Source organism: Python bivittatus, unplaced genomic scaffold, assembly GCF_059951505.1.
Source record: "Python bivittatus isolate LINGU-HERP-01145 unplaced genomic scaffold, Pbiv_v1 ctg000610_np1212, whole genome shotgun sequence".
In the NCBI taxonomy this organism is placed as follows: Eukaryota; Metazoa; Chordata; class Lepidosauria; order Squamata; family Pythonidae; genus Python; species Python bivittatus.
In genome coordinates this window covers 49,527,564-49,550,559 of record NW_028277088.1, presented here as the reverse complement: position 1 = coordinate 49,550,559, position 22,996 = coordinate 49,527,564, and the positions used below count along the sequence as shown (strand labels likewise).

Here is a 22,996-nt window from a genome sequence, read left to right as displayed (position 1 = left end):
AGGAGGCAAAAGTATGAAACTGCTTATAATACTATGTTACATTCAGATGCACTTCTGACAACAGGCTGTCAATGTGGTGGGAGAGACACCGAACAGGCTCCACCACCACGTTATTGTTAGCAATCTTTGCAGCTACAACATATAAAAATGAATTTTTAAAGTTGTTCCTGCACTTGTAGCACCTTCCAAAATCCTCTAAATTCTACATGGGCATCAATTTTCCTCTAATTAACCTATAACATATCAGTGCCCATTGGATGCAGAAAGACTTGGCAGAATGACACATACAGAACCAAATCTTGTACATTTTACCCATAATAACCCATAATAAACCTTTTTTTTTTCTGGGTTTCACAGCAAATGGGTTTTTAGGCAATCTTTTGGTGGCTGTGAGCACCACTTACCATCTTCTTTGGAAAGGGGAAGCTGCTCTAAAGAAGCATAATGACATGAAGTGGACAAGGCCACTATGGGCATTGGGGTGTGGCTTGGAATTTTTAAATTTGGGGAATTAGATTGCTAAAAAAAACCAAAACTCTGCAACACCTATTCTAGACATTATATTGTTTCCCTCATCAAGATTATGTGAAATATATGCTGCTGATTTTCAGTAATTGTATTCACAGTCAGAGGGATTTCAGGAAGTTGCAAAAAAGGAATTTGGGGACCCCAAGCAGCCCAGCCTAGCTGGAAGCAAGTTAGACAACAAAATTAAAAGCAAAGGACACCAACCTTGATATGGGTATCAGGTACCAGGGTAAACGTTAGATTTCTAATCTTTTCCTCCAGGAGTTCAAGGCAGCATACAGTGGGGCAAAAAAGTATGTAGTCAGCCACCAATTGTGCAAGTTCTCCCACTTAAAAAGATGAGAGAGGCCTGTAATTTTCATCATAGGTATACCTCAACTATGAGAGACAAAATGGGGGAAAAAATCCAGAAAATCACATTGTCTGATTTTTAAAGAATTTATTTGCAAATCATGGTGGAAAATAAGTATTTGGTCAATATCAAAAGTTCATCTCAGTACTTTGTTATATATCCTTTGTTGGCAATGACAGAGGTCAAACGTTTTCTGTAAGTCTTCACAAGGTTTTCACACACTGTTGCTGGTATTTTGGCCCATTCCTCCATGCAGATCTCCTCTAGAGCAGTGATGTTTTGGGGCTGTCGCTGGGCAACACGGACTTTCAACTCCCTCCAAAGGTTTTCCATGGGGTTGAGATCTGGAGACTGGCTAGGCCACTCCAGGACCTTGAAATGCTTCTTACGAAGCCACTCCTTCGTTGCCCAGGCGGTGTGTTTGGGATCATTGTCATGCTGAAAGACCCAGCCACGTTTCATCTTCAATGCCCTTGCTGACGGAAGGAGGTGTTCACTCAAAATCTCACAATACATGGCCCCATTCATTCTTTCCTTTACACGGATCAGTCGTCCTGGTCCCTTTGCAGAAAAACAGCCCCAAAGCATGATGTTTCCACCCCCATGCTTCACAGTAGATATGGTGTTCTTTGGATGCAACTCAGCATTCTCTCTCCTCCAAACACAACGAGTTGAGTTTAGACCAAAACGTTCTACTTTGGTTTCATCTGACCATATGACATTCTCCCAATCCTCTTCTGGATCATCCAAATGCTCTCTAGCAAACTTCAGACAGGCCCAGACATGTACTGGCTTAAGCAGGGGGACACATCTGGCACTGCAGGATTTGAGTCCCTGGTGGCATAGTGTGTTACTGATGGTAGCCTTTGTTACTTTGGTCCCAGCTCTCTGCAGGTCATTCACTAGGTCCCCCCATGTGGTTCTGGGATTTTTGCTCACTGTTCTTGTGATCATTTTGACCCCATGGGGTGAGATCTTGCGTGGAGCCCCAGATCAAGGGAGATTATCAGTGGTCTTGTATGTCTTCCATTTTCTAATTATTGCTCCCACAGTTGATTTCTTCACACCAAGCTGCTTGCCTATTGCAGATTCAGTCTTCCCAGCCTGGTGCAGGTCTACAATTTTGTTTCTGGTGTCCTTCAACAGCTCTTTGGTCTTGGCCATAGTGGAGTTTGGAGTGTGACTGCTTGAGGTTGTGGACAGGTGTCTTTTATACTGATAACAAGGTCAGACAGGTGCCATTACTACAGGTAACAAGTGGAGGACAGAGGAGTCTCTTAAAGAAGTAGTTACAGGTCTGTGAGAGCCAGACATCTTGCTTGTTTGTAGGTGACCAAATACTTATTTTCCACCATGATTTGCAAATAAATTCTTTAAAAATCAGACAATGTGATTTTCTGGATTTTTTTCCCCATTTTGTCTCTCATAGTTGAGGTATACCTATGATGAAAATTACAGGCCTCTCTCATCTTTTTAAGTGGGAGAACTTTCACAATTGGTGGCTGACTAAATACTTTTTTGCCCCACTGTATGTAGCACTCCTTCATCCAAATTCCTCCCATGACAACCCAGTGAGGTTAGGTTGGGCTGAGAGAAAGTGACTAGCCCAAAGACACCCATTCAGTTCCAATGGCTAAAGGTGAACTTGAACCTGGCTTGAGAACATGTCTGCCTAATGACATCACATGAATAATGCAACACTGTAAAGCCACAGTTCTAAGTATGTTTACTTTGAAGATTGAACAGTACCCCTGACATAGTAACCAAGATGATTGTCACGAAGAGTCGAACACAACTTAATGACTGAACAACAACAACAACAAATGATTGAAAATGCCAGGGGAAGAAAGAGTGGCCGAGGGCGGGGGGGGGGGGGACTAGATGAAAAACATTTGTTTAAATATAAGTCTTAATAAGTCAAGGTTTATGTGGAGGAAGTTTTTAAGGCTAAGGGAGATCATGAGAGCAGGACACTTCAAAATTCCCATGCATGTTGTATTATCTACGTTGAACTTGTCTCTCCAACGTTTTTGCTCAAATTTTGCTAAATGTACCATGGTACATTCTGAGGCAGTTGGCAGGGCCTTAAGAGGGCTTACCAGTGAGTAGTTTTTGTTTTTTTAAGTCTGAACACATTGGTTCCATTTTAATTTTCTGTACTGCTCCCAACATAATGTAGCACTGTGGGAAATGGTGGTTGGTCCATGAAGCTAATGAAAGCATCACAGTTGCTATTAGGGTCTGCAGTTGTCATTCCTCCCTGAACATAATTTATTCTGTGGAAGAGGATGTAAGTATTCACATATACATATTATGTCCTTAACTTTTAGTCCAAAATGTCCTTTTCTCTATCAGGGTCACTGCAACCTTGTAGAAAAACCTTGTTATAAATTTGGAATTAGTGCCCAAGTAGCTATTCTAACTGTAGCTGGCAATTGCAACAAGCCTATTCTGCTATGCTACTTTGGTGGCAGTATCCATAAACTGAAGTTTATCTGGACTATATTAGGATTAGTTAACACAACCAAGTGTCAAAACAGTTACTTCCATGGAAAGAGCTTCAGCCATTTTCTTGATCATGGGAGCTATACAATATTGCAACCACACCATCATGGAAAGAACTAAAGCTAAAAGGAAGCAATAGCAGGTAAACCAGCCTATAGAACTGCCAAGCCCTGTGAGATTTTGTCATGACCATCTTTTATATGTGTAAATAATCTAATTCTATACTTCAGGTCTTCTTTGATTCTACATGTTTAAGCAATACTATTTTAAGCTTCATTGGTCAGTGTGCCATCTGTTCATCTCCAGGTCAGTAAAAATTTTGAACCTTCCTGGAACAAAACTCTGCCACCTAACAGACTGTGGTAATTCACTGTGATATGTGGACGTTTATATTTGACTGATTGATGGGTGGAAAAATCAGTTCTGCAAATGAATGAATCTACTTCCTCTCCTGTCCCATTAATTACATTCTTTACAACAATCTGGATCTATATTCAGCATCCAGTCAAAGCCAGAGATTGTGTTATTTATTCTGATTACATTAATACATGACTATAGAGACAATAAAAATTCTATTTAAAATATATAAAAACCGTGCTAAATATAAAGTGTACTACCTGATTCAAACTTCTATGAATATTTATATCCCAATGAAGAAATTTGAAGTCATCAGACAATAATATCTAGTCCTTTCATTCTCTTCAGGAGTTTTATTCACACCTTGGAGATTTCCAAAGTACAAAGCTGCTTCCAGAAAAAAAAAGTATCTATGATTGACTGATGACACAACACCATTGATTCATCCAAGAACAAGTCTGCAAAAGAATATAGTCTGAGGCCATCATTATGTATGAGCAAGTTTGCCACTGCATATTAAAAAAACTGGTTCAGAGGACTCATGGATCTCACTGAATTAACTTCAGGTAAAAGTGTCCCGCAAGTCAAGTTTCATTCCTGGGGAGCTCATGGTCATATCTGTGTAGTTTTCTTGGTAGCAATATGGAAATAGTTTGCCACTGTCTTGCAGGATTTTATTTTACTTTCTAGTCTAGCCTATAGCCCTGCTATTCTATGGGGGACTCCCATTCAAGTACCAAGCAGGTTCAAGCAACTCTGCTTAGCTTCTGAACCCATCCAAGTGCTGCCACTTGGTAGGCAGGGTTTAAAAAAGAAGATATACCAGGAGTCTTTTGTAAATGAATCAAATGCACACAATTTAAAGCGAAGGGTGCTCTGAATATAGAATCTTCATTTCATGAAGAAGCTTAAGGGAGAATCATTCTGTAGCTTTTAGTAGAGTTGTGGGCACCAGAAAGGTCTGTGTGAGCAGATGACATGAGGAGGTTCTTGAAGCAGCCAAGCTGAAGTAAAGGGTTTGTAAGGCACCCTTCTGAATCATTCACACTGCAGCTCCCAAGGAAGAGGCAGGTTAGCTGAATTCTGTGATGCTGCTGTATTCTTCAGAGTTTACCACTTTAGACCTGAAAATGTGTTTGATAGAAGGATGCAGCATTTGCTTACTGGGTAAGTTCAGCCAATCCGTCACTCAGCCCATGCAACCTCACAAGTTGCTAATAAAGTGGAGTATGAAGCCACATTGAGCCCCTGGAGAACAGACAGGATATAAATCAAACAGATAAAAATAATAGCTAATCTAAGGGCCAGATTCTCATGCAAGGGGATCACAGCTCCTTTCAGCTCTACCCACTTCATCCAGTGCTTGAGCTGACTGGAACTCTAGTTTTCCAAGTGTTGCTGGACTACAGATTCCCCAGTACTACCTTATATCCACGACATCACCACTCCAAGTTCACATATTTAGCCTTCCCCAACCTGGTGTCCTCTAGATAGGCTGGGATGTTTGGGTTCCACGCATCTAGATCTTATCAGGCTGGGAAAAGATGCTTTATAAACAAACTAAGCATATGAACTAAAAGCTTGCTTTAAAAACGAAGTCTTTTTGAAAAAGCCTGTAGACAAAAATAAATTTCAGAGATTTTAATAGCATTATAACGTATCTCTTAGCGTCTGTTCTTCTCCCCAGTGTTAAGCTTAGAACCAGTTGACGTAATTATGGGTACGGAACCATGGAAGTGTTCCATAACAAGTGTAACATGCTAGCTTCCTAAAACAGATGAACTGACCAATCAGCTACTAAAGAGCATACGTCCCGGGCTTCCGGCTGCACCTTTCCCAGCCGGACAATATCCTTCCTGTCCACTGATCGAAGGAGTTTCCAGCCAGTTGCGTTCCGTTTGCAATGGACTTCGACTCCGGTCCCATCATCCCCAATTTATGGGAGATTAAGTCAAACGAATCTGGAAGACATTCGCTAGGGGAAGACTAATCAACGTTCAGGCGAATAAGCACGTTTAGGCGACCATAACCAGTAGAGTCGTTGCTTGCTCCGCGGATCCAACCACGTTCCATTTACGGCGACTCTAATTCCCAACATACTCACATGTGTCCCTCGGCGCATTGTATCCTGGGAAATGTGGTCTCCGAATTGATCCTGAACTATGGGGCGCACTGCGCATCTGCAAACTTTCGTGGTGTCCTTGCCCTACGGGGCTGTTCTGTGATTTGCGGAAAATGTGGGTGTCCTAGCAACTAGCCCAGCCAGCAGCTACTGATGATTCCAGTGCCCCCTTATAAGAAGCGGCCGCAAGGAGCTAAAGGGAGTCCATCTGGTCGCTGCCTGGAGCTAGGGAAAGTAGCAGAGGCGCCCTTTCGAATTGCTGTTGCCGCTCGGCGCCTTGTTCCAGGATTTCAGCCTTGACAGAAGCCCGGGAACGCCTCTCCCTAGTTCCCCTTGGTCGCGCCTGCCAGCTGCCCCCATTGGAACTGCCCCTGAGATTTTAGGACCGTGCCGTGGGAAAGAGTGGGGAGGCGAGACCCCTCTGCAACCCACACCTCACGGGCCGAAGGATGCTTGAATCTATTCGTGTCACTGGTGAGTAATAGTGCCGCACGGTCTTTGTTTCCTCATCAGATCCTTACAGTAGGATTTGTGATGAAACAGGGCGGGACTGGGTGTGTGTGTGTGTGTTGGATCCAGCATCAATTACTGCAGTCCGAGAAAACCTATTGAAATAAGGCTCAAATTAATCCTGGCTCACTTGTCCCATTGATTTCAAATGGGTCCACTCCAAATAGGCTTTAAGTTCAGTGTGGTAATGTGTCATTTCTGGGATGAATTTAAATCCATCAGAGAGCAATGGGCTCTGTTGATGGGCAGAGTAATGTGGGGCTTGGTTTAATTGAAAACATATCAAGTCTGCATGGTAGTGATTAAAAAGCACATCATTTTTTCTGAGCTGGGAATTGTTTTCTCACATAGCAGGGTAAAATGTGTTTTAGAGAAATTGCTTTATTATTTTCAAGATTAGTGTGATTTTTTGCACAGAGATACTATTATCACAGAGATAATAATAAGGTGGTCTGAGACATAGGTTGTCTTATCCTCTCTCTCACACAAACACTCATGTAAATCTGTATAAACAAACATTGATCTGTCTGTACAGAAAAAAGAGGGAACCCTTTTCTCTGTGCATAGACAGGAAGACTGTGGGATCTTCCATGGAGAAAGAGGTGTGGATAGATCATTTCTTTTCCTTCATACGCACTGACAAACAGGTAAATGAATAGCCATGCTGTAAGAGGAAAGAGACTGTCTTTGTTTGCAACCATGTTAGGACTACCAGTTCTGAGCTGCAAACATCTAGACTACTAGATACCATCAAAGAGTTGGAGTACTGTGTATCTGTTTGCTGTCATCTAATGCTCTTCTGGATGTTTGCAACGCAGCTCTTGTAACTCTAAGCCAGATCCACCCCCTTCTGTGTCCAGAGGAAGATGTTTCCTTTGCTGCCAGATTGCTTCATTTTCTCTTGTGTATAGAAGGTAGAATAACTTTCTCTGAGCAGGATAGGATTTCAGGAGATGAAGTTTCATCGGGTTTTTGGTTCATTCCTGTACTAAATTACTCTGCCTTTAAGAAGCCTCTTTGAACAGGTTGCATGTATTGCAAGAACTTGTAAACATTGTGTGTGCGTGTGTGTACACCTCTCTCTCTCTCTATGTATATATGTATGTATATATGTATAATATTACAGAACTTACATATCTTAAGTTCTGTAATATTGCAAATGTTCCAGTTGAACATGTCCTTGTAAAACAAGGAAGACTAGCACTATCATGGAACAGACTTCCTTGTGGCTTTGGTCTGGCCACATTGTCATCTCTAATAAGTAGAAGAAGGCTTGGTAATGACAAGAAGGCCTCCTGAGGAGAGGGATCTCATCATCTGGTACCCATCTGTCCAAACATATTTCTTGGCTACAAAACACAATACTGTACATTGCCTTCTTTCAGATTATATTTTTACAGTTCTAGATGGACTGGCCTGTAGATTGTCCTCACTCTTATTATGAACTGCTCTTAGCTTCATTCCTTCCCTTTTGGTCTCACCAGGAAAGTGATCTTACCAAGAGTTCATATTCCCATCAGTGTGTTCTCAGGATCACTGAATCTACCCAGTTTTTCTACCACATCAGGTGGTAATCACGAACCAAGTAAAGCAGGAAATTGTCAAAGTTGAAATGAAGTATAAATTGTATGCTTTTAGGAAATTAGTGCATATGCTTGGACTGAAATACACTACTTTAACTGAGGTGATTAAATGATATATTATTCAGGGCATAAGACTGTAAAAGGGAATGGAGTTGCAATGATACTAAAAAAGACATAATTAAGTGTGTGGCTGGCTGTAACTCTGTCAATCATTTCTATTAGAATTAATGGATATTTAGGGAGCATCGATGTTAGATATTCACTTACTGTGGATGCAGTGGTAGAATGCTGAGGAATGGTATGGTAAGTTAAATTGAATGAGATGCTAAATGCAACATCTAGTATGGATGTAGTACAACTAATGGGTGATTGGAATGCAAAAGTTCGAAAAATGGAGGAACTTGGAATTATTGTGATTGAGTAAACACAATAATGCAGGGGGTAGGTTAATAAACTTTGGTAAAGAAACTTTTTTGTTCATTGCTAATACCTACTTCAGGTAACATAATCATAGACTCAGTACTTGGTTATCACTGGATGGACAACATCTGAATCAAATAGACTACACATTAAGAAGCAGAATATGGAAAAGTGCACCCAGCTGGTCCCTTCCAGCTGCAGATTGTGGAGTAGACCATAGATTATTGGTGTTAAGTATATGCATTAAACTTAGAAAATTGAAGGCAGCAAGTATGTTGGTATGATTTGACCTACAGGACATTGTCAGAATGTAAGATCAATATAAGGAACAAATTAAATGTATTTAATATATGTAGAAGAGAACCTGAAGAGCTGTGGAAAGAGCAAGAAGACATTAAGAAAACCAAAGCCAAAAACATTTCCCGAATTTGAAAGAGAAAAAGCTCCAAGTGGCTTTCAGAAGAACCTGTCGATAGCCAAAGAAAGATGAAAACCTTGGGCAACAAAGATGTATGGAGACAAAATACTGTTTTCCAACATCCATCAAGAAAGGACAAGGAAAGATCTCAATCAAGAATGTCAACTAATAGAGAACTATAACAAGAAAATGAGTTATTTTTAAGAATATCAGAGAAAAACAGGACAATTACTGCTGAGGCAGGAATACTTAAGAGTAGTCATGGAAAAGATTTAACAGAGTCATGTAAGGTTAAAGGAAGATGGAGAGACTCTACTGAAACCCTTTATAAACATGATTATAGAATTTTAAAAATTTGCAGAGATAATTTATCCATGAATCAACTCCACAAAAAGAGAGGCATAATTGGCAATTGATCAGCTGTCCAATAGGAAAGAACAGGGTACAGATGAAATAAATATGTAAAGCTGCAGGAAAAGAGACAGCTGAAGTGCTACAGCTTTATGTTAACAAATATGGAAGAACAAGATGGTGTGGCCTAGAGATTGGAAAATATCAGTGTAGATGCATCAAGAAGGGGAATGCAAGAGATTGTGTAAATTAGCCACCCATTGCACTAATTCTTCATCTAATTTTATAAGAAGTTCCATTGTGTTTCATGGATCTCTCTTCCAAGTAAGTATTTATTTGTGATTCTAAGCATACTTACTTAGTAAGCAGCAGTGGATTTACTGGGATTTATTTCACAGTAAATGTGTTTTGGTTGTTCTTATAGTAAAGTAGGGCAATTTTCCTGTTTCACAGATTCATGCTCTTACACAGGAATGTTTATGACAAATTAAGTGTGTTAACATAATGAGGAAAATCCAAAAGGCTTCCAGTTCTGTATTTTTAAAAGATAGTAGGCAAATTTTACAAGAAGCAAATTGAGGCTGGTGTACTGTTTTGCTGCACTAACTTTAATAATTGTACGTGGAAGTGCCATAGCCCAAATTTCTTAGAGATGTGTACATTTTAGTATTAAAAACCCTTTTGTATTATTTCTATGCCTGCATTCACATTACATGTTAAAATCTAGAAAAGCCTTTATGGATTGAATTAGGTTTTCTATTTTTTTAATTTAGAAAAGCTTCACTGGCCAGAGCAAGAGCTCTCCAAGAAGTCCATCCTGAAGCCTGAAGAACAGAAATTCCTTTGTAAGAATGAAACCAGAAGCATTAAGTCCTGCATCCTTAAGGATAACTTCACCACAGGGACGAGCAGCTACAATGTTTTGCTGCAGAGCAAAGAGGAAAAAAAACACCAAAAACATTCATCAGCCCACCACAGAAGACTTCGGAAGTCCATCAAACCCACTCATGGCTTACGCAGCAGTGAACGCCACAAGGTTAAGTCACCGCTGCTCATCCCCCCAAATGGGTGGTACTGTTTCAAAAGGCAGCCCTCCTTCTTTATCTCCAGCTCGCTCCATAATGGGATTAAGTTAGCCCACAGTATTTCAGTGACAGGCAGCAGCATTGGATTGTCAACTCCGTCCAAGAACAAATCAAAAAGGCATTTTTCCTTCAGCCTAGGAAAGCCCAAACCATTGCAAGCATCTAAAAGCTGCTTAAAAGAAGGAGATGCCGCTGGTCGAAAGTTCTGTATCCTCACTGCCATCAAGCCTTCCAATGTGGAGAAGGAGAAGATAAAGTTCTTCAAATCAGATTTTACCTGTAACCCACAGTTTGAATATGCAAGTTCTGCCCTACCCAGTGTACTTGAAAAGCACAGCCAAGCATCCAACTTATTCCTTAAGCAGGTAAAGATACTTTTGCTATACCTATTTCTCATGCATCATTCTTTCTTATTCAATTTTTCTGCTTTCCCCTTACCTCCTACTCTTTGGTTAGGTCTGTTAGCCTAAAAAGGGGATGATCTGACTAGGGAAGAACATTTGAAAAGCAGGATGCCACAACAGAGAGAACTCTTGTGGCCTTCCTTTCCATTTTAGAAAGTGGAAGTCTTAAGCAGGGCCTCTGCTGACAGTGGCCTCTGTAACAAGCAATGGTGACATCAGAACAATAACATGTGCATCATTATGCGAATAGAATAATTAATAATTTATGTCATGATGTTTGATGTAACCTCGCAGACACCCATACCTTTTGCTTAGGCATCTATGGGAGAAAGTGAAGATGTCTCAGACTCAGGTACAGGGCTGAGGTGGGGTCAGCAGTGCAGCGCACACATGCATTACACAATCACACCATCATGGCCACCATCTTGACTTTTTTGGCACGTCCTCAGTATACCCCTGAATAAAGATATGACAAAATATGTCAGCTATATCAAGTTACAGAAGGCTGAGATCTGTACAGGAAAGTTAACAAAAAACCTGAGCAAGAGCGAGAAAGAGCTTATCCATTTTTTAATCCATTTTAAAATGAAAAAAATAGTTTCCCCTACTTTTTTTTGTGCCTTCACAAGCAGGGCCTAATCGACCATCTCTTGGGGATGATAAAACTCTAGATTTAATGCACTGAGTAGATTACCTAGCCTTTGACCCTTTTTTCACCTCTTGGATTTTGAAAGGAAAATAATTCTCATCTTGGAAAGGCAAACCAAGGGGCTTAGCAGTGTGTTAAAGTGGGGAAGAGTTTAGCTCCTCGATGGCTGGTGTGGGTCTTCCGGGCTGTGTGGCCGTGTTCTTGAAGTTTTGTTTCCTAATGTTTCGCCAGCACCTTCGACAGTTTAGCTCCTTCTTTATATGCATCACTTTTGCTTTATAATCAAGCCTTCCAACCCTAGATACATGGTTGGAATAGGTCAGGTTTAAACAAACATTTATGCCTTTGAAATCTAGTTTAATGTTACAACTTAATTTCATTAGAAAGCAAAATATATTAGGTTACCAATACTGATCATTTAGAAAATCTATTTTTTCTTGTTTTCTACCTCATGGTACCCTCTTGTCCTTTGATCCCTCTGAAGAAACAAGGTACACAATGCAGGATTAGATCAGAAGATAAGATAAAATATTAAAGGGAACAGTCTGCTTAAATGAAATGATTGTTCAATAGAAATCATATATGTATGTAATGAGCATTATAAATGGATATCAATATTCTAGGAGTTTGCTTTGGAAACTGGAGAATTACCATTCTGAATTATGGAGGTCATTTGTTACAAAATGAAATGGCACTTCCTTCAGAGCAGGAAATGTATTTTTCTTTTAGTACCAAACATTTCATAGGTTTGCATGTCAACATTTGTAGGTGTGAGAGAAACTCCTCACAGTGCTGGTATATAATGTGAATACGGAACTTCTGATATACAGTATGTCATTTGTCATACCACACAAAGACAGCTGCATTCCCTTTAGTAAGAGAGGACTGCTCTTTGTCTTGTTAAGACAAGAAAAAAAAAATCATAGATTTACTCTTAAGGTAGAACTTAAAAGTGTCTGTTCTGTTCATCACAGAAGAAGCCTTTATATAGGCAACCTGCTTTTGTGACACAAGTAATTCCCAGGCCAAGAGCAAACATAGTCACCTTGACCTCCCATTAGAACATCTAGCTTATTTAACATTTATGTCTGCTATACTTTTGTCGCAGGCCATCAGAATTATGGAACTCACTTTGCAAAAATATGGAAGCTATGAAAATTTTGAGCAGTCTACTGGAGGAAGCCTGCTGCCCAGGAGTCGCATCTGGAATCATGTCCGAAAGTATATGGCGAAAGAAGGCTGCCTCGGCGAGGTTGGGTCACCTTTGAAACATTCCTTTGAAGTAGAGAATCAGAGTTTATAACCAGCATTCCTAATTCTAGTCTCATTCTAGCCTATCAGGTGACATACATGCATTACTAGCAGGTGACCAGCTGGCTCTAAAGAGTGATAACCACATGATCTGGTGCTACCAATTATTTTTTAGAATAAACAAATGAAATGCTGTGTGAATGCATCCACTGTAGATCAATTCCTGTGTTTCATAGGGATTGGATGAAAGAAAGAAATGGAGGAGAAAACGCTATGTAGGCTGCCTTGAGTTTTTGAAGGAAATACCCAATATAAATTGCCAAACAAAAGAAAAATTGAACTATTACCTACCACCAAAAGTGAATGACATAGGAATAATTTTTATGGAAAAGGAGTACGTACTATATTAAATGAAAAATATGAGAACAACCGGGATACTTTTATCTTCTATGGTTTGTTTGTCTTTCTTCCTCAGATTGTGGTTCACCTTTCGGAAGACTTGCTTTCTCGGGCCTCGATGACTGTGGTGAATGGCCGTCCAACTCTTACCATCAATATTTCCACTGCAAGGGAACATTGGCTAGAAGGGATGCTCAGGCATGAAATAGGTACACAATAATTCTCGTGCTTGAATTTTCCCCAACCCAAAGTGCTCCAGCTATGAGAAAATGGCTAAGGAGGACTGCAGAGGGAATTAGCAGACATAGGGAAAATTAAGCACATGTCCTCGCTTGTCTGTATATCTGTGCATATGCAAACACAAATACTGTATGCTACTTCATGTATCCCACCATTTGGATTGCTTCTGCAAACATGGACTGGCAACCAGCTTTTGCAAAGTGTCAATACCGTTTTTAAATACTGGTTGTAACCCACTAAATATAACAGCCCACTATTCTTGCTAAAATAAGCTGGCATTTCAGAGGCAAACTGCTTGGTGCATTTGGCCCAGAGTCAAAATTCTATAGCTGCTTACTATCCTCAAAAGTTTCTTTAGTGGCTGATGGCCATTGAAGAATTCTGTCTCCTTGGCAGGAAGCAAAAGCAGCTGTGCAGTTGCAATAGCCTATAGTTGATGGAGCAGGAGACAAAGTAGAATTCATGTAAAAAGGATTCTGAAGAATTGTTTTGGACCTCATCTGAGTGCAGCACTTCTCTGTTCATCACTAAAATAGCCTGAGCTTTTTCAGGTTTCTGCCTGCCCCTTTAAAGAAGATAGCACTGCTTTAAGAGTTGCCTAAATTTTAATGGGTGGATTCCTTAAGTAACAGTAGCAGAACTTTTTTTTCAGGCTCACACAGAAGCCTGAAAATAATCAGGCTTATTTTAGTGGTGAACAGAAAGGTGCTGCATTCACACAAAGTATGAAGTGCTTCTTGTGAATGAATAACTCTTGACACATGCACAGCTCTGGATTAGAGAGATTTTTAATCCACCAGTGAAGCATAGTATGGGTAATCCTTAGTTTATTATGCCAGTTGGTTGCGCCGCTTAGCAATGGCAATTCCAGCAGTCTCAGTTGCTGTTGTTAAGTGAATCACTGCAGGTTGTTAAGCGAGGATGTCACATGGTTGCCATTTGCAAACTCCTCCCAGCTTCCCCATTGACTTTGCTTGACAGAAGCTGGGAAAGAAGGTCGCAAATGGAAACCATATGACTGGGATGCTGCGACATCATAATCATGAGCCAGGCGCCAAGCACCTGGATTGTGATCACATGACCATGGGGACACTGTGGGGGCTGGAACTCTGAGGACTGGTTGTAAGCACCACTCATTCAGCACCATTGCAAGTTTGAACGTTGCTAAACGAGGGGTTGTTAATCAAGGACCATCTGTAATAATTTCAGTGAAGAGTACATATGAAGGCAGTGGTATTAAGATTCTTTTTTCCTTTTGTTAAGTCTGTTTGCTTTGTTCTATAAAATCATGTTTGCCTTACCTTTTTAAGTCAATATTATGGTATCTTTGACCATCTAGTTGTTCATTGTAATCCCAAATCTGAAGTAAAAGCCTTAAAGATTTTCTGTTTTGCTCAGGAAGGAGACAAGCTCCCCTCTCAAAACAGGTAATGGTAGTCTCCTTTCAAAGAAGGGAACAACTGCACCAGAAAGTAGGAAGTTATTCTTGTGGCCAGAAAAATGGGCTAAGAGTGACAGATAACCAAGAGAAAGGCAGAGAGTGTGATTCACTTCTGCCCTGGTTTGTAGTAATCATTCTGACATTGCCTATATGTATGTTGGTACATTCTTACAGGAACTCATTATCTTAGGGGCATTAACAACAACAGCCAATTATGGAACAACTGGAGCGGGCGCCGAAAGCATGGGTTAAAGCCCATCAACCCCACCGAGGAAGGCCTGGCCAGTATTCACAGTGTTTTGTTTCGAAAAGATCCTTTCCTGTGGCGGGCTGCCCTTCTGTATTACACCGTCTACCAAGCCAGCCAAATGTCCTTCACAGAGCTCTTTCAGGACATTGGGAGATTTGTCATGGACCCCAGTACTAGGTGGGATTATTGTGTTCGAGCCAAGAGGGGCTGGACCGATACTTCAAAACCAGGTAAGCTTTCTTTGTCTTCCACTTACAGGTTTTCTTTGAAGCAGACTTAAGGGGTATGCCAGCAAGAGAGAAATATTCCTCTTAATACAGAAAGCATCCTTTGCCAATAAAAGTCAGAAGAGAAGGCATCTTTCTGGGGGACAAGGCAGTACAAGATGTAGTTGCAGTTATTCAGAATAAAGTTTTCCAATGACCATGTGAAGAGAATTCTGTGGAAATTTTTGATTTTCACAGTCATAGATGACTTTTTTCTACAGTATGATTGTAATGTTGTCCCAGATGTCAGTAAAGGGAATTCTCCCCTCATTGATAAATCTCATTTATGATGAAATGCTTGGATTTCAGAGTATTAGCATCCTAGTTGTAAACCTCTATGTAAGTGAATAATCACAAGATCTCCTACTGCAAACTCTTATTCCTTATCATACTGTAATGGTTGATTCATCTTACAGCAGCAGGTTTTAGGAGTTAAATTTTAATCTTAGTTCCTTTTGTATGGTTTACTTGGGTTATAACTAAATCTCTTAGGTAGGGTATGGATTTAAATATTAATCTTTTAATATGCATCTGGATTCTATACATGTTTAGTCACTAAGTTCAATCAGACTTAATCTTGGGTAAGTATGTTTGGGGTTGCAATCTTACAGCACAATCCTTTGTATTGTAGCTATAAATCCAGCTACTTCAAAGGGATTTATTCCCAAGTAAGTAAGTGTGACATTCTTATTTTATTTTTCTTCTACAATTATAAATTCAAAGATAAATGATCTTTTTTTTATATTGCCATAAAGTAGTAAACATTCTGCATTTTTAAAAGTTAGAGCCTCCACCATGATTTCTGATTCTTTTAGGGTGCTTTAGTAAAGATCAGGTCTACTTGGATGGCATCCTACGAATTCTGAGATACCGACACTCTATTGATTTCTACTTATTGACAGCCCTAGGAAAGGTGAGTAAATGACTGGATGAGAAAACATCAACCTAAATGGGTCTGTTTCCAGTACAAATATACTATATAAGACTGGAGGCAACTGACATGCAAATGGCAGCAACAGGTATCGAATAGTTAGGAGATTAGTGAACATGTTGAAAATATTATAGATGATATTTTGGTTTCAGGAATTGGGAGATGTTGAAATTGTTCATGGCTCAACTGAAGAAGTCTAATGACTCATTATGTCTGTCAACTGAAGAAGTTTAAGGTTTAAATACCCCTGTAGACAAATGGCAAATATTCAGTTAGTACATTTACTAATTTCATGCCCACGCACTCTTCTTGCTTTTATGCAGCTCCCAGGCTTTTTAGTAAAGCTTTTACAGATAATACTCGTTTCTATTGTTCTTCTGAGAAGTGCCTTCTTGGTTTAAGTTAATAGTGATGTTTGTGTTAATACTGTCAGGTGTCCTGAACCTTTTCCAGCTGTTTGTGATATCCCTGGATTACTCCATGGTTATAGTCCCTAAAATCACTGAAAAGATAAAATTACTTTATATGAAACCATCCTGCTTTATTTCAGGAGAATACAAAATGGGATACCTTCTATTTCCTTCTTAAATCCTTCCTTAGGCTAGAATTGTTTGAGGAGCTAGAAGGGACAACTTGTAAATACTACTGAGACAAAAAAGAATAGAGAGAAATATCCTTCTCTTCCTCCAAGGTCTAAGTCCAGAAGAAGTCTGCTGGTCCAAGGACTTTGATTTTTGGAAGAAGAGGAAGTTGTCTTTATAAAGTGCCTGCTTCTGGAGTCTTGATTTTACCTGCTCCACAAATAGCTGTGATGTGGGTAAATTTGCTTTTCATAATACTGGCATAGCAATGTTTTGTAACCTCCTGAAATGACTTTTATGTCTACTGAAAAAAATCTTGGATAGTTTTAGTTTCCCCTGAAAGAGGACAGCATTCCATTCCATTGTGACCATCTTAAATTGGGATTAAAATAAAGTCTCCTTTGAGTTGAACTTCTTTCCCAGTGACTTCCTGGACATATATATGCACTTTTTTGACAGTATTATAGAAGTGATTCACTACTGCCTTCTTTGGGGATAGTTTTCAACTTTCTAGTCTACTTACACCTCTGCTGTTCTATGGTAGTCTCCCTTTTAAGTACTAATGAGGTCCAGTGCCACTTAGCTTCCAAGATCAAACAAGGTTGGCCAGGTGCTGCCACCTATTGGTTTCTTCTGTATTGCACTTTATTTTTGTTAAGGAGGTTTGCTTCCAATTTTGGTTTCATGCTGAAGCTACAGCTAAAGGTAAAAGCATGTTTAGAGAAATTAGATGCTTTGAAATGAGGTTAGCCTGGAATTATTTTTCCCCCCTGATATCTAGGTTTCATATGAGGATGTGGATCGCCTGAAGGATTTAGGAATGACTGAAAACATGAGGGTGCCACATTTTTTGCAAGACTATTCTCGGTACATGGAACATCTAGAAAAGATTATGGAAGTCAATGAGATATCCGACACTGAACTCCAAGCTCTTATGCCCTAAGCCAGCCCATCTTTATGTTTTACGTATATCAGAGCTGAAATGTAGAGTGACCTAACTCACAGAAGTGGATTAACTAAACTTATTTTTGATGTCTGGCAAAACCCATATTTTTGGACCTGCTTCTCTGTTTTTTAAGACTGAAAAACTCTGGCTACAATTCTGGAGTTCATTGCCTTCCAAAGAAAGAAAAAAAATCCACTCTGCCCTTTTGAAGTATATGAAAAAATATGTAAACTGACCAGATTAAATTATAGCTGGAACATAGACATATCTTTTAAGAAATTATTGTGTAGATTTGTCTATAGTAGCTTTTCAGATTGTGCTGGCTTTTGAATTGTCTCTCTAGAGCATAATATTTAATATTTTGGGGCTTAGCTGCTTTGATTTCTTTAGCCCACTGACTTTTACTATATCAAAGGGATCAATGCCCTACAGTGTGGTTTGCTATCACCACACTTCCAATCTCTGCTGTTACTATTGGAACTGCAGGGATACTACTGAATGCTTGCAAGCTACTGGAAACCTGGCTACATCTCATATGACTATAAATATAGTCGGTAGTCTTGTGGATTTTTCCAGAATTATGTGGTGTGAAGATTATACTCTTGATAGAAACTAAACAGGGCATTTACAGTGTGTAATCCATTTAATGTCAGTTTGTCTCATTGTAATTCAGTAATGGAAGTTATGTGAAAGGGCAGGGAAGGAAATTGATCTCCCCTCATGTTCATTAGATAATTTCATAAGTGCATTCCACTGACTTGTCTTCATATTTTCATATTTCAGGAAATCTAATTTAAGGAAATGACATTCTTTTCCTCTTTATTTTATTTTTGATCACGCATAAATAGAATTACAAAAGGAAACTGGAAAGAAATAAAACTTGGAATTCTATTTTTTTACATCTATTGCAGAGCTGCAGTGAAAGATTGTGATATGTAAACAACTTTCTCTCTGTGTGTTACTGATGTAGGTATAACAACTCTCCACAATATGGTGCTGTCAGATATTTTGTTGGGTGCAAATGGGTTTGCATACCTCAACAAAGGACTCCCACTTGTTTATACATGGCTGCAGAGACACTGAAGCCTATCTGAAAGGTTCATGCTAGCCCACCAGAATTTTTTTTCTCTTTTTAAGATGTTGATGCTAGCACAATGTGGTGGGATGCAGAGCTCCATACACATTTTAGAGTGGATTTTCCAAATCCTTCCACAATTCTTGGTATTATTTAATTTGATGCCAAATGGCGTATTTTGAATGAAAACCTCATTGAGCAAGAAGACAGGAAAAAATTAATAATCCATCACAGTAGAATTGGAAAAACAGTATTCTGCAATACAATGATAGTCAAAGTACAGATTTACAAACAGAGGCCAAGAATACGCATACCATAGCTTCAATTGTTATTACTGTATTGTTTATGTTATATAAACTGGATCCATTTCTGCTGTGAGTGAATTCAATGAAGAGACTCCTGTTGATTTTGGAGATCTCTGATGTTGGCTGTTTAGACCAAACTCAGTTAAACTGATGGTTCATCATAATACTTTAACAGCAGCCTAAACTGCACAGAAATAATCCAAATAAAGTCTAAATAAGCACTGTATGTGCTTCTTCAGTATTTACTTTTTTTGTAGCACAGGCAATGCATTGCAACTGTGCCTTACATTACAGACCTATTGTAACTGCATGCTATCATTCAGATTGTCTTAGTACAACATGTTAATACAGTTAAGGGTCAGTATGTTCCTGCCTTTGTTCCTTACCTGTCCCAATCCTATCCCCTTCAACCTATTGCAATTGGAGTGCCATAAATATAGGCCTAGGAAAAAAATAATTCAGAGTATTTGGGAAAATATGGTAGCAGGTCTCCATAGAGAAAGATGACTGAGCCCGGGAGTGGAAGGAATAGGTTTTGGTGGAATTGCCCCATAGTTCTTGTCAAGAAACAGACAGGGGGAAGGGGGGAGACAATACTGGCCTGATATTTTACATATCTCTCAGGTAAAATCTAAATCCAGTCTTAGGATGTAGCTATGGAAACAATGGATTCACATTAACGTTCATAGAATTTGGTGCTTTAACAAAAATAATGTTTATCTATACTCACTTTTCTCAAGCAGAAGGATTTAGCAGCAGTGATAATTTTATTGGCCAGCCTGGTAATTCCATGTCCTACCTTACATCTAATTGTTAGATATTGAAAGCAGTATTTTCCTACACGCTTGAAGTGTGGATTTAAACATTCAGGTTATAGACTTCACGTATGGTCTAATTTTACATATTACATTACCACATTCATGTTATCATTAGTAATGGATTTGTCATTCTGCCCTGCCAGATATCGTTCTCACAGGAATGTGCAAAAATTGTGATATATGAATGATATATGAACATGCAAAGTCATTTTCTATCCACAGTGGGTCTTTAAAAAAAAATCTGGTGCAATTTAACTGTTATTCTAGTTTAGAATACGTAGTACAGTAATTTGATAGTCAGCTCATTTCTCCATCAGAAAGACCACCCCATCAATTGCTTTTAATACTTGTTTTTTTCTCTCTCTCTTTATATAAAATGTTTTGGATTTGTAATGGTAGATTTGTAAAGTTTTTCTGGATTTTTAAAATTGTGCCAAACTTGTTCTTTAGCTGTTGTAATGAAGTGGTAAAATAAAGGATAAGAATGGCTCTCACCAGACTGTCTCATTATGGTTATGTATCACTTAAAAGAAGTTATTGCTAGATAAATTTATTTGAACAAATACAATTCTGCCCCTTTATCTAAGTGTAAGGAGTAGCCTTATATTACTAGATCAGTGATTATGAAACGTTATATGTTTCATATATAATGATTCAAACATAATCCATATGTTTGACTAATAGTATGTTTTTAAGATGTTACTCCATTACTCTTATCCTGATGCTTGAGACATGTAAATAAGTCTCGGGAACAAGTAAACTAACTGTATTTGACTGCTGGGCGGTATTTTAACAAAGCAATCCTCCCCTATCTGTTTTCCTTCAGATATTTTGGATTACAACATATACATGTACAGGTAGTACAAATTCCAGCAAAAAATAACTGATTAAGATAATGGTTTTTCCTGTACAGAACCTGGAGATACTTCCAAGAAAGGCAGAGGTTGAATCAACAGAATCCTGAGTATAACTCTAATTATTCCCTCCTGAGCCCAAGTTCATCAAAGGCAGTAGTAAGAAACTGGACTGCGATATTCTCCAACACTTTATGTTTGTCGCCGAGAACCCTTTAAATAGATTTGGGTAGAACAGCAGCCCAATTCAGATCTCGAGCTCAAAAATCCCCTCCTTTGGAGAAATTTTTGTGAAGTCAAGCTTCAGACTCAAATCCAAACAATTTTTTTTCATACTGTAGCCTTGAACTTTGCTGTATTATTCATTCTTCTTTACTGAAATGGCATCCTGACAATTATCCACACCCTTTTTACTCACTGATCTCTCATTTTTTTCACTCTATATCAATACCATCACATTTTGCTTGACTTCTGAATGAGTAGTTATTTGAGTCCAATAAAAGAGATTATCTGTAGCTCAGGGTTGTACTGTGAAGTCCATGGTACTCTGAGCTTGGTTGTTTCCTTGCAGATGTTTCATTACCCAACTAGGTAACACACTGATGATGTTACCTAGTTGGGTAATGAAAAGTCTGCAAGCAAACAACCAAGCTCAGAGAGTACCAAAGGCTCCAAAGTTTTTTGGGTCTATAAAAGATACTGTGATAGACAATTGACTAGTTACCTGCAAATATTGTCACAAATGTAATATTACAACTTCTCAAATACAGAAAACTGGATGTAGGAGAAACAAATGTGAATACAAACGAGAAGAGACACAGGATGATTTAGTATATTTGCAGGGCAAACCGAGGCTTATGGCCAATTTTTTACAGAACAGGCATCAGTTTCCTGTTTGGAATACATCCCTGCCATTCAATTTTGAGAAACAGTAGCACACTCAGGTAATCCTTTCCTGGATTGATACCCAGTTAATGCTAAACAGATATTATATTCCCAAAGGGAGCTGCAGTAAAGGTCTTGTAACAGTTCAGCTTAGTGTTTGCAGTAGCATTACTGAATTATTTTTTTTAAGAGCAAATGGATGGTGGCAGATTCATCTCAAAAACGGGAAATGTGGGCTAGTTCATGAAACTGCATTGTGTTCATTAGTAAAAAAAAATCCACACATAATATAAATGAGGGAGGTGTGAGTTCATTCAATCATGACTTTCTTCCAACTAGATTTGTTTACAAAAGCAGATGATGTCCATAAATTCCAAATAGTTAAGCTGAACATTATAGATTTAAGCCAGTTTAGTCTTAATTGTCTTGATAATGTCCTTTTGAAAGCTAGTTGAGTCAGTGTTTAGCTACTGCTTTATGGTTATCTGCTAGATAATGCATTTCCTGATAAAAGTGGAGTAAACATGAAACAAACTTAAAAGATTGTTTATCATTTCTCTCCCCACCCTTTGTTAGTCATGGAAAGTTTTCCTTCCAGGCTAAGGGTTCACAATCTGATGAAAGAAGCAATAGATTATTTTTCTTTATAGAGGATAATAACTTAAAAATTAACAGTGGGGTCATTTCAAGGTAACTTCCTGATAACTGATTTCAACCTCCTTGTCTCGTTCACGTAATTTAATTTGTTCAAGCTATCACACAGAGTTTTTTTGTTTTTTGAGGGTTGGACCTATTGTAGAGCACTGAGGTCATGACAGAGAAGACTTTGAAATTAATTCCCATTAGTGGAATATGCTGCACAAGAAAAAATGATCCAGAGCTTCTACACCCTAGGAAACCCTAGGAGTTCATAGGAGTGAAGGTCCTCTTTAAGATACACTGGACCCCATCCATATTGGGTATTTTAACCTTACTATTCAGTGGAAAGAATTCTGCAGTTCTCATGAGTATGCTCCTATAAATTTCTTTAAAAATTTATTGTTCTAATCAGTTTAATGATACACAAAACATTATATATGGCATAAGCCTCTGAAAAGTAAAATCTACAGGGTTAAGTCCAGGCTTAAATAGGTATTTTGAAATTAATCATGACAAGTAAATCCAATCATGACAAGTTTATCCAATTGATATCAATATATTCAACCCTGACTAAAGAAGTTTATTGATTCCTTATTCTTACAGTTCCATTCAAAGAAGAAAGTGTAATCAGGCATCCTTATGTACAAAACTGGCTAAGCACTGTTTAGATTTCATTTGATAAATTTTAGGAATAATTGCTAATGGTCATGCTAGCTGAAATTTAGGGAGTTTTAATTATTAATTATTTTTTAAATTATTTTTTAAAATTAAGCAATCTAGAAGGCACCAGGTAAGGCTGACAGAGTTATCACCTTTTCAATAGACTTTGGT

The 22,996-nt window shown here is 38.7% G+C and overlaps 1 protein-coding gene across 3 annotated transcripts; it reads left to right on the top strand.

Moving 5' to 3' along the window:
* Positions 1-5,776: 5,776 nt before the first annotated feature.
* On the top strand, positions 5,777-22,876 carry MATCAP2 (microtubule associated tyrosine carboxypeptidase 2). Of its 3 annotated transcripts, none has more exons than XM_088149978.1 (7): positions 5,777-6,338; positions 9,920-10,596; positions 12,393-12,536; positions 13,011-13,143; positions 14,790-15,095; positions 15,947-16,044; positions 18,373-22,876. In XM_088149978.1, the coding sequence occupies exons 1-7, from the start codon at positions 6,314-6,316 to the stop codon at positions 18,379-18,381; spliced, it is 1,392 nt and encodes a 463-aa protein (XP_088006104.1). In that variant the 5' UTR covers positions 5,777-6,313; the 3' UTR covers positions 18,382-22,876. The 3 variants fall into 3 exon arrangements, with proteins under 3 accessions (XP_088006104.1, XP_088006103.1, XP_088006106.1); XM_088149977.1 differs by having other exon boundaries at positions 17,425-22,876; XM_088149980.1 differs by lacking the exon at positions 18,373-22,876 and adding an exon at positions 16,754-17,418.
* Positions 22,877-22,996: the final 120 nt, after the last annotated feature.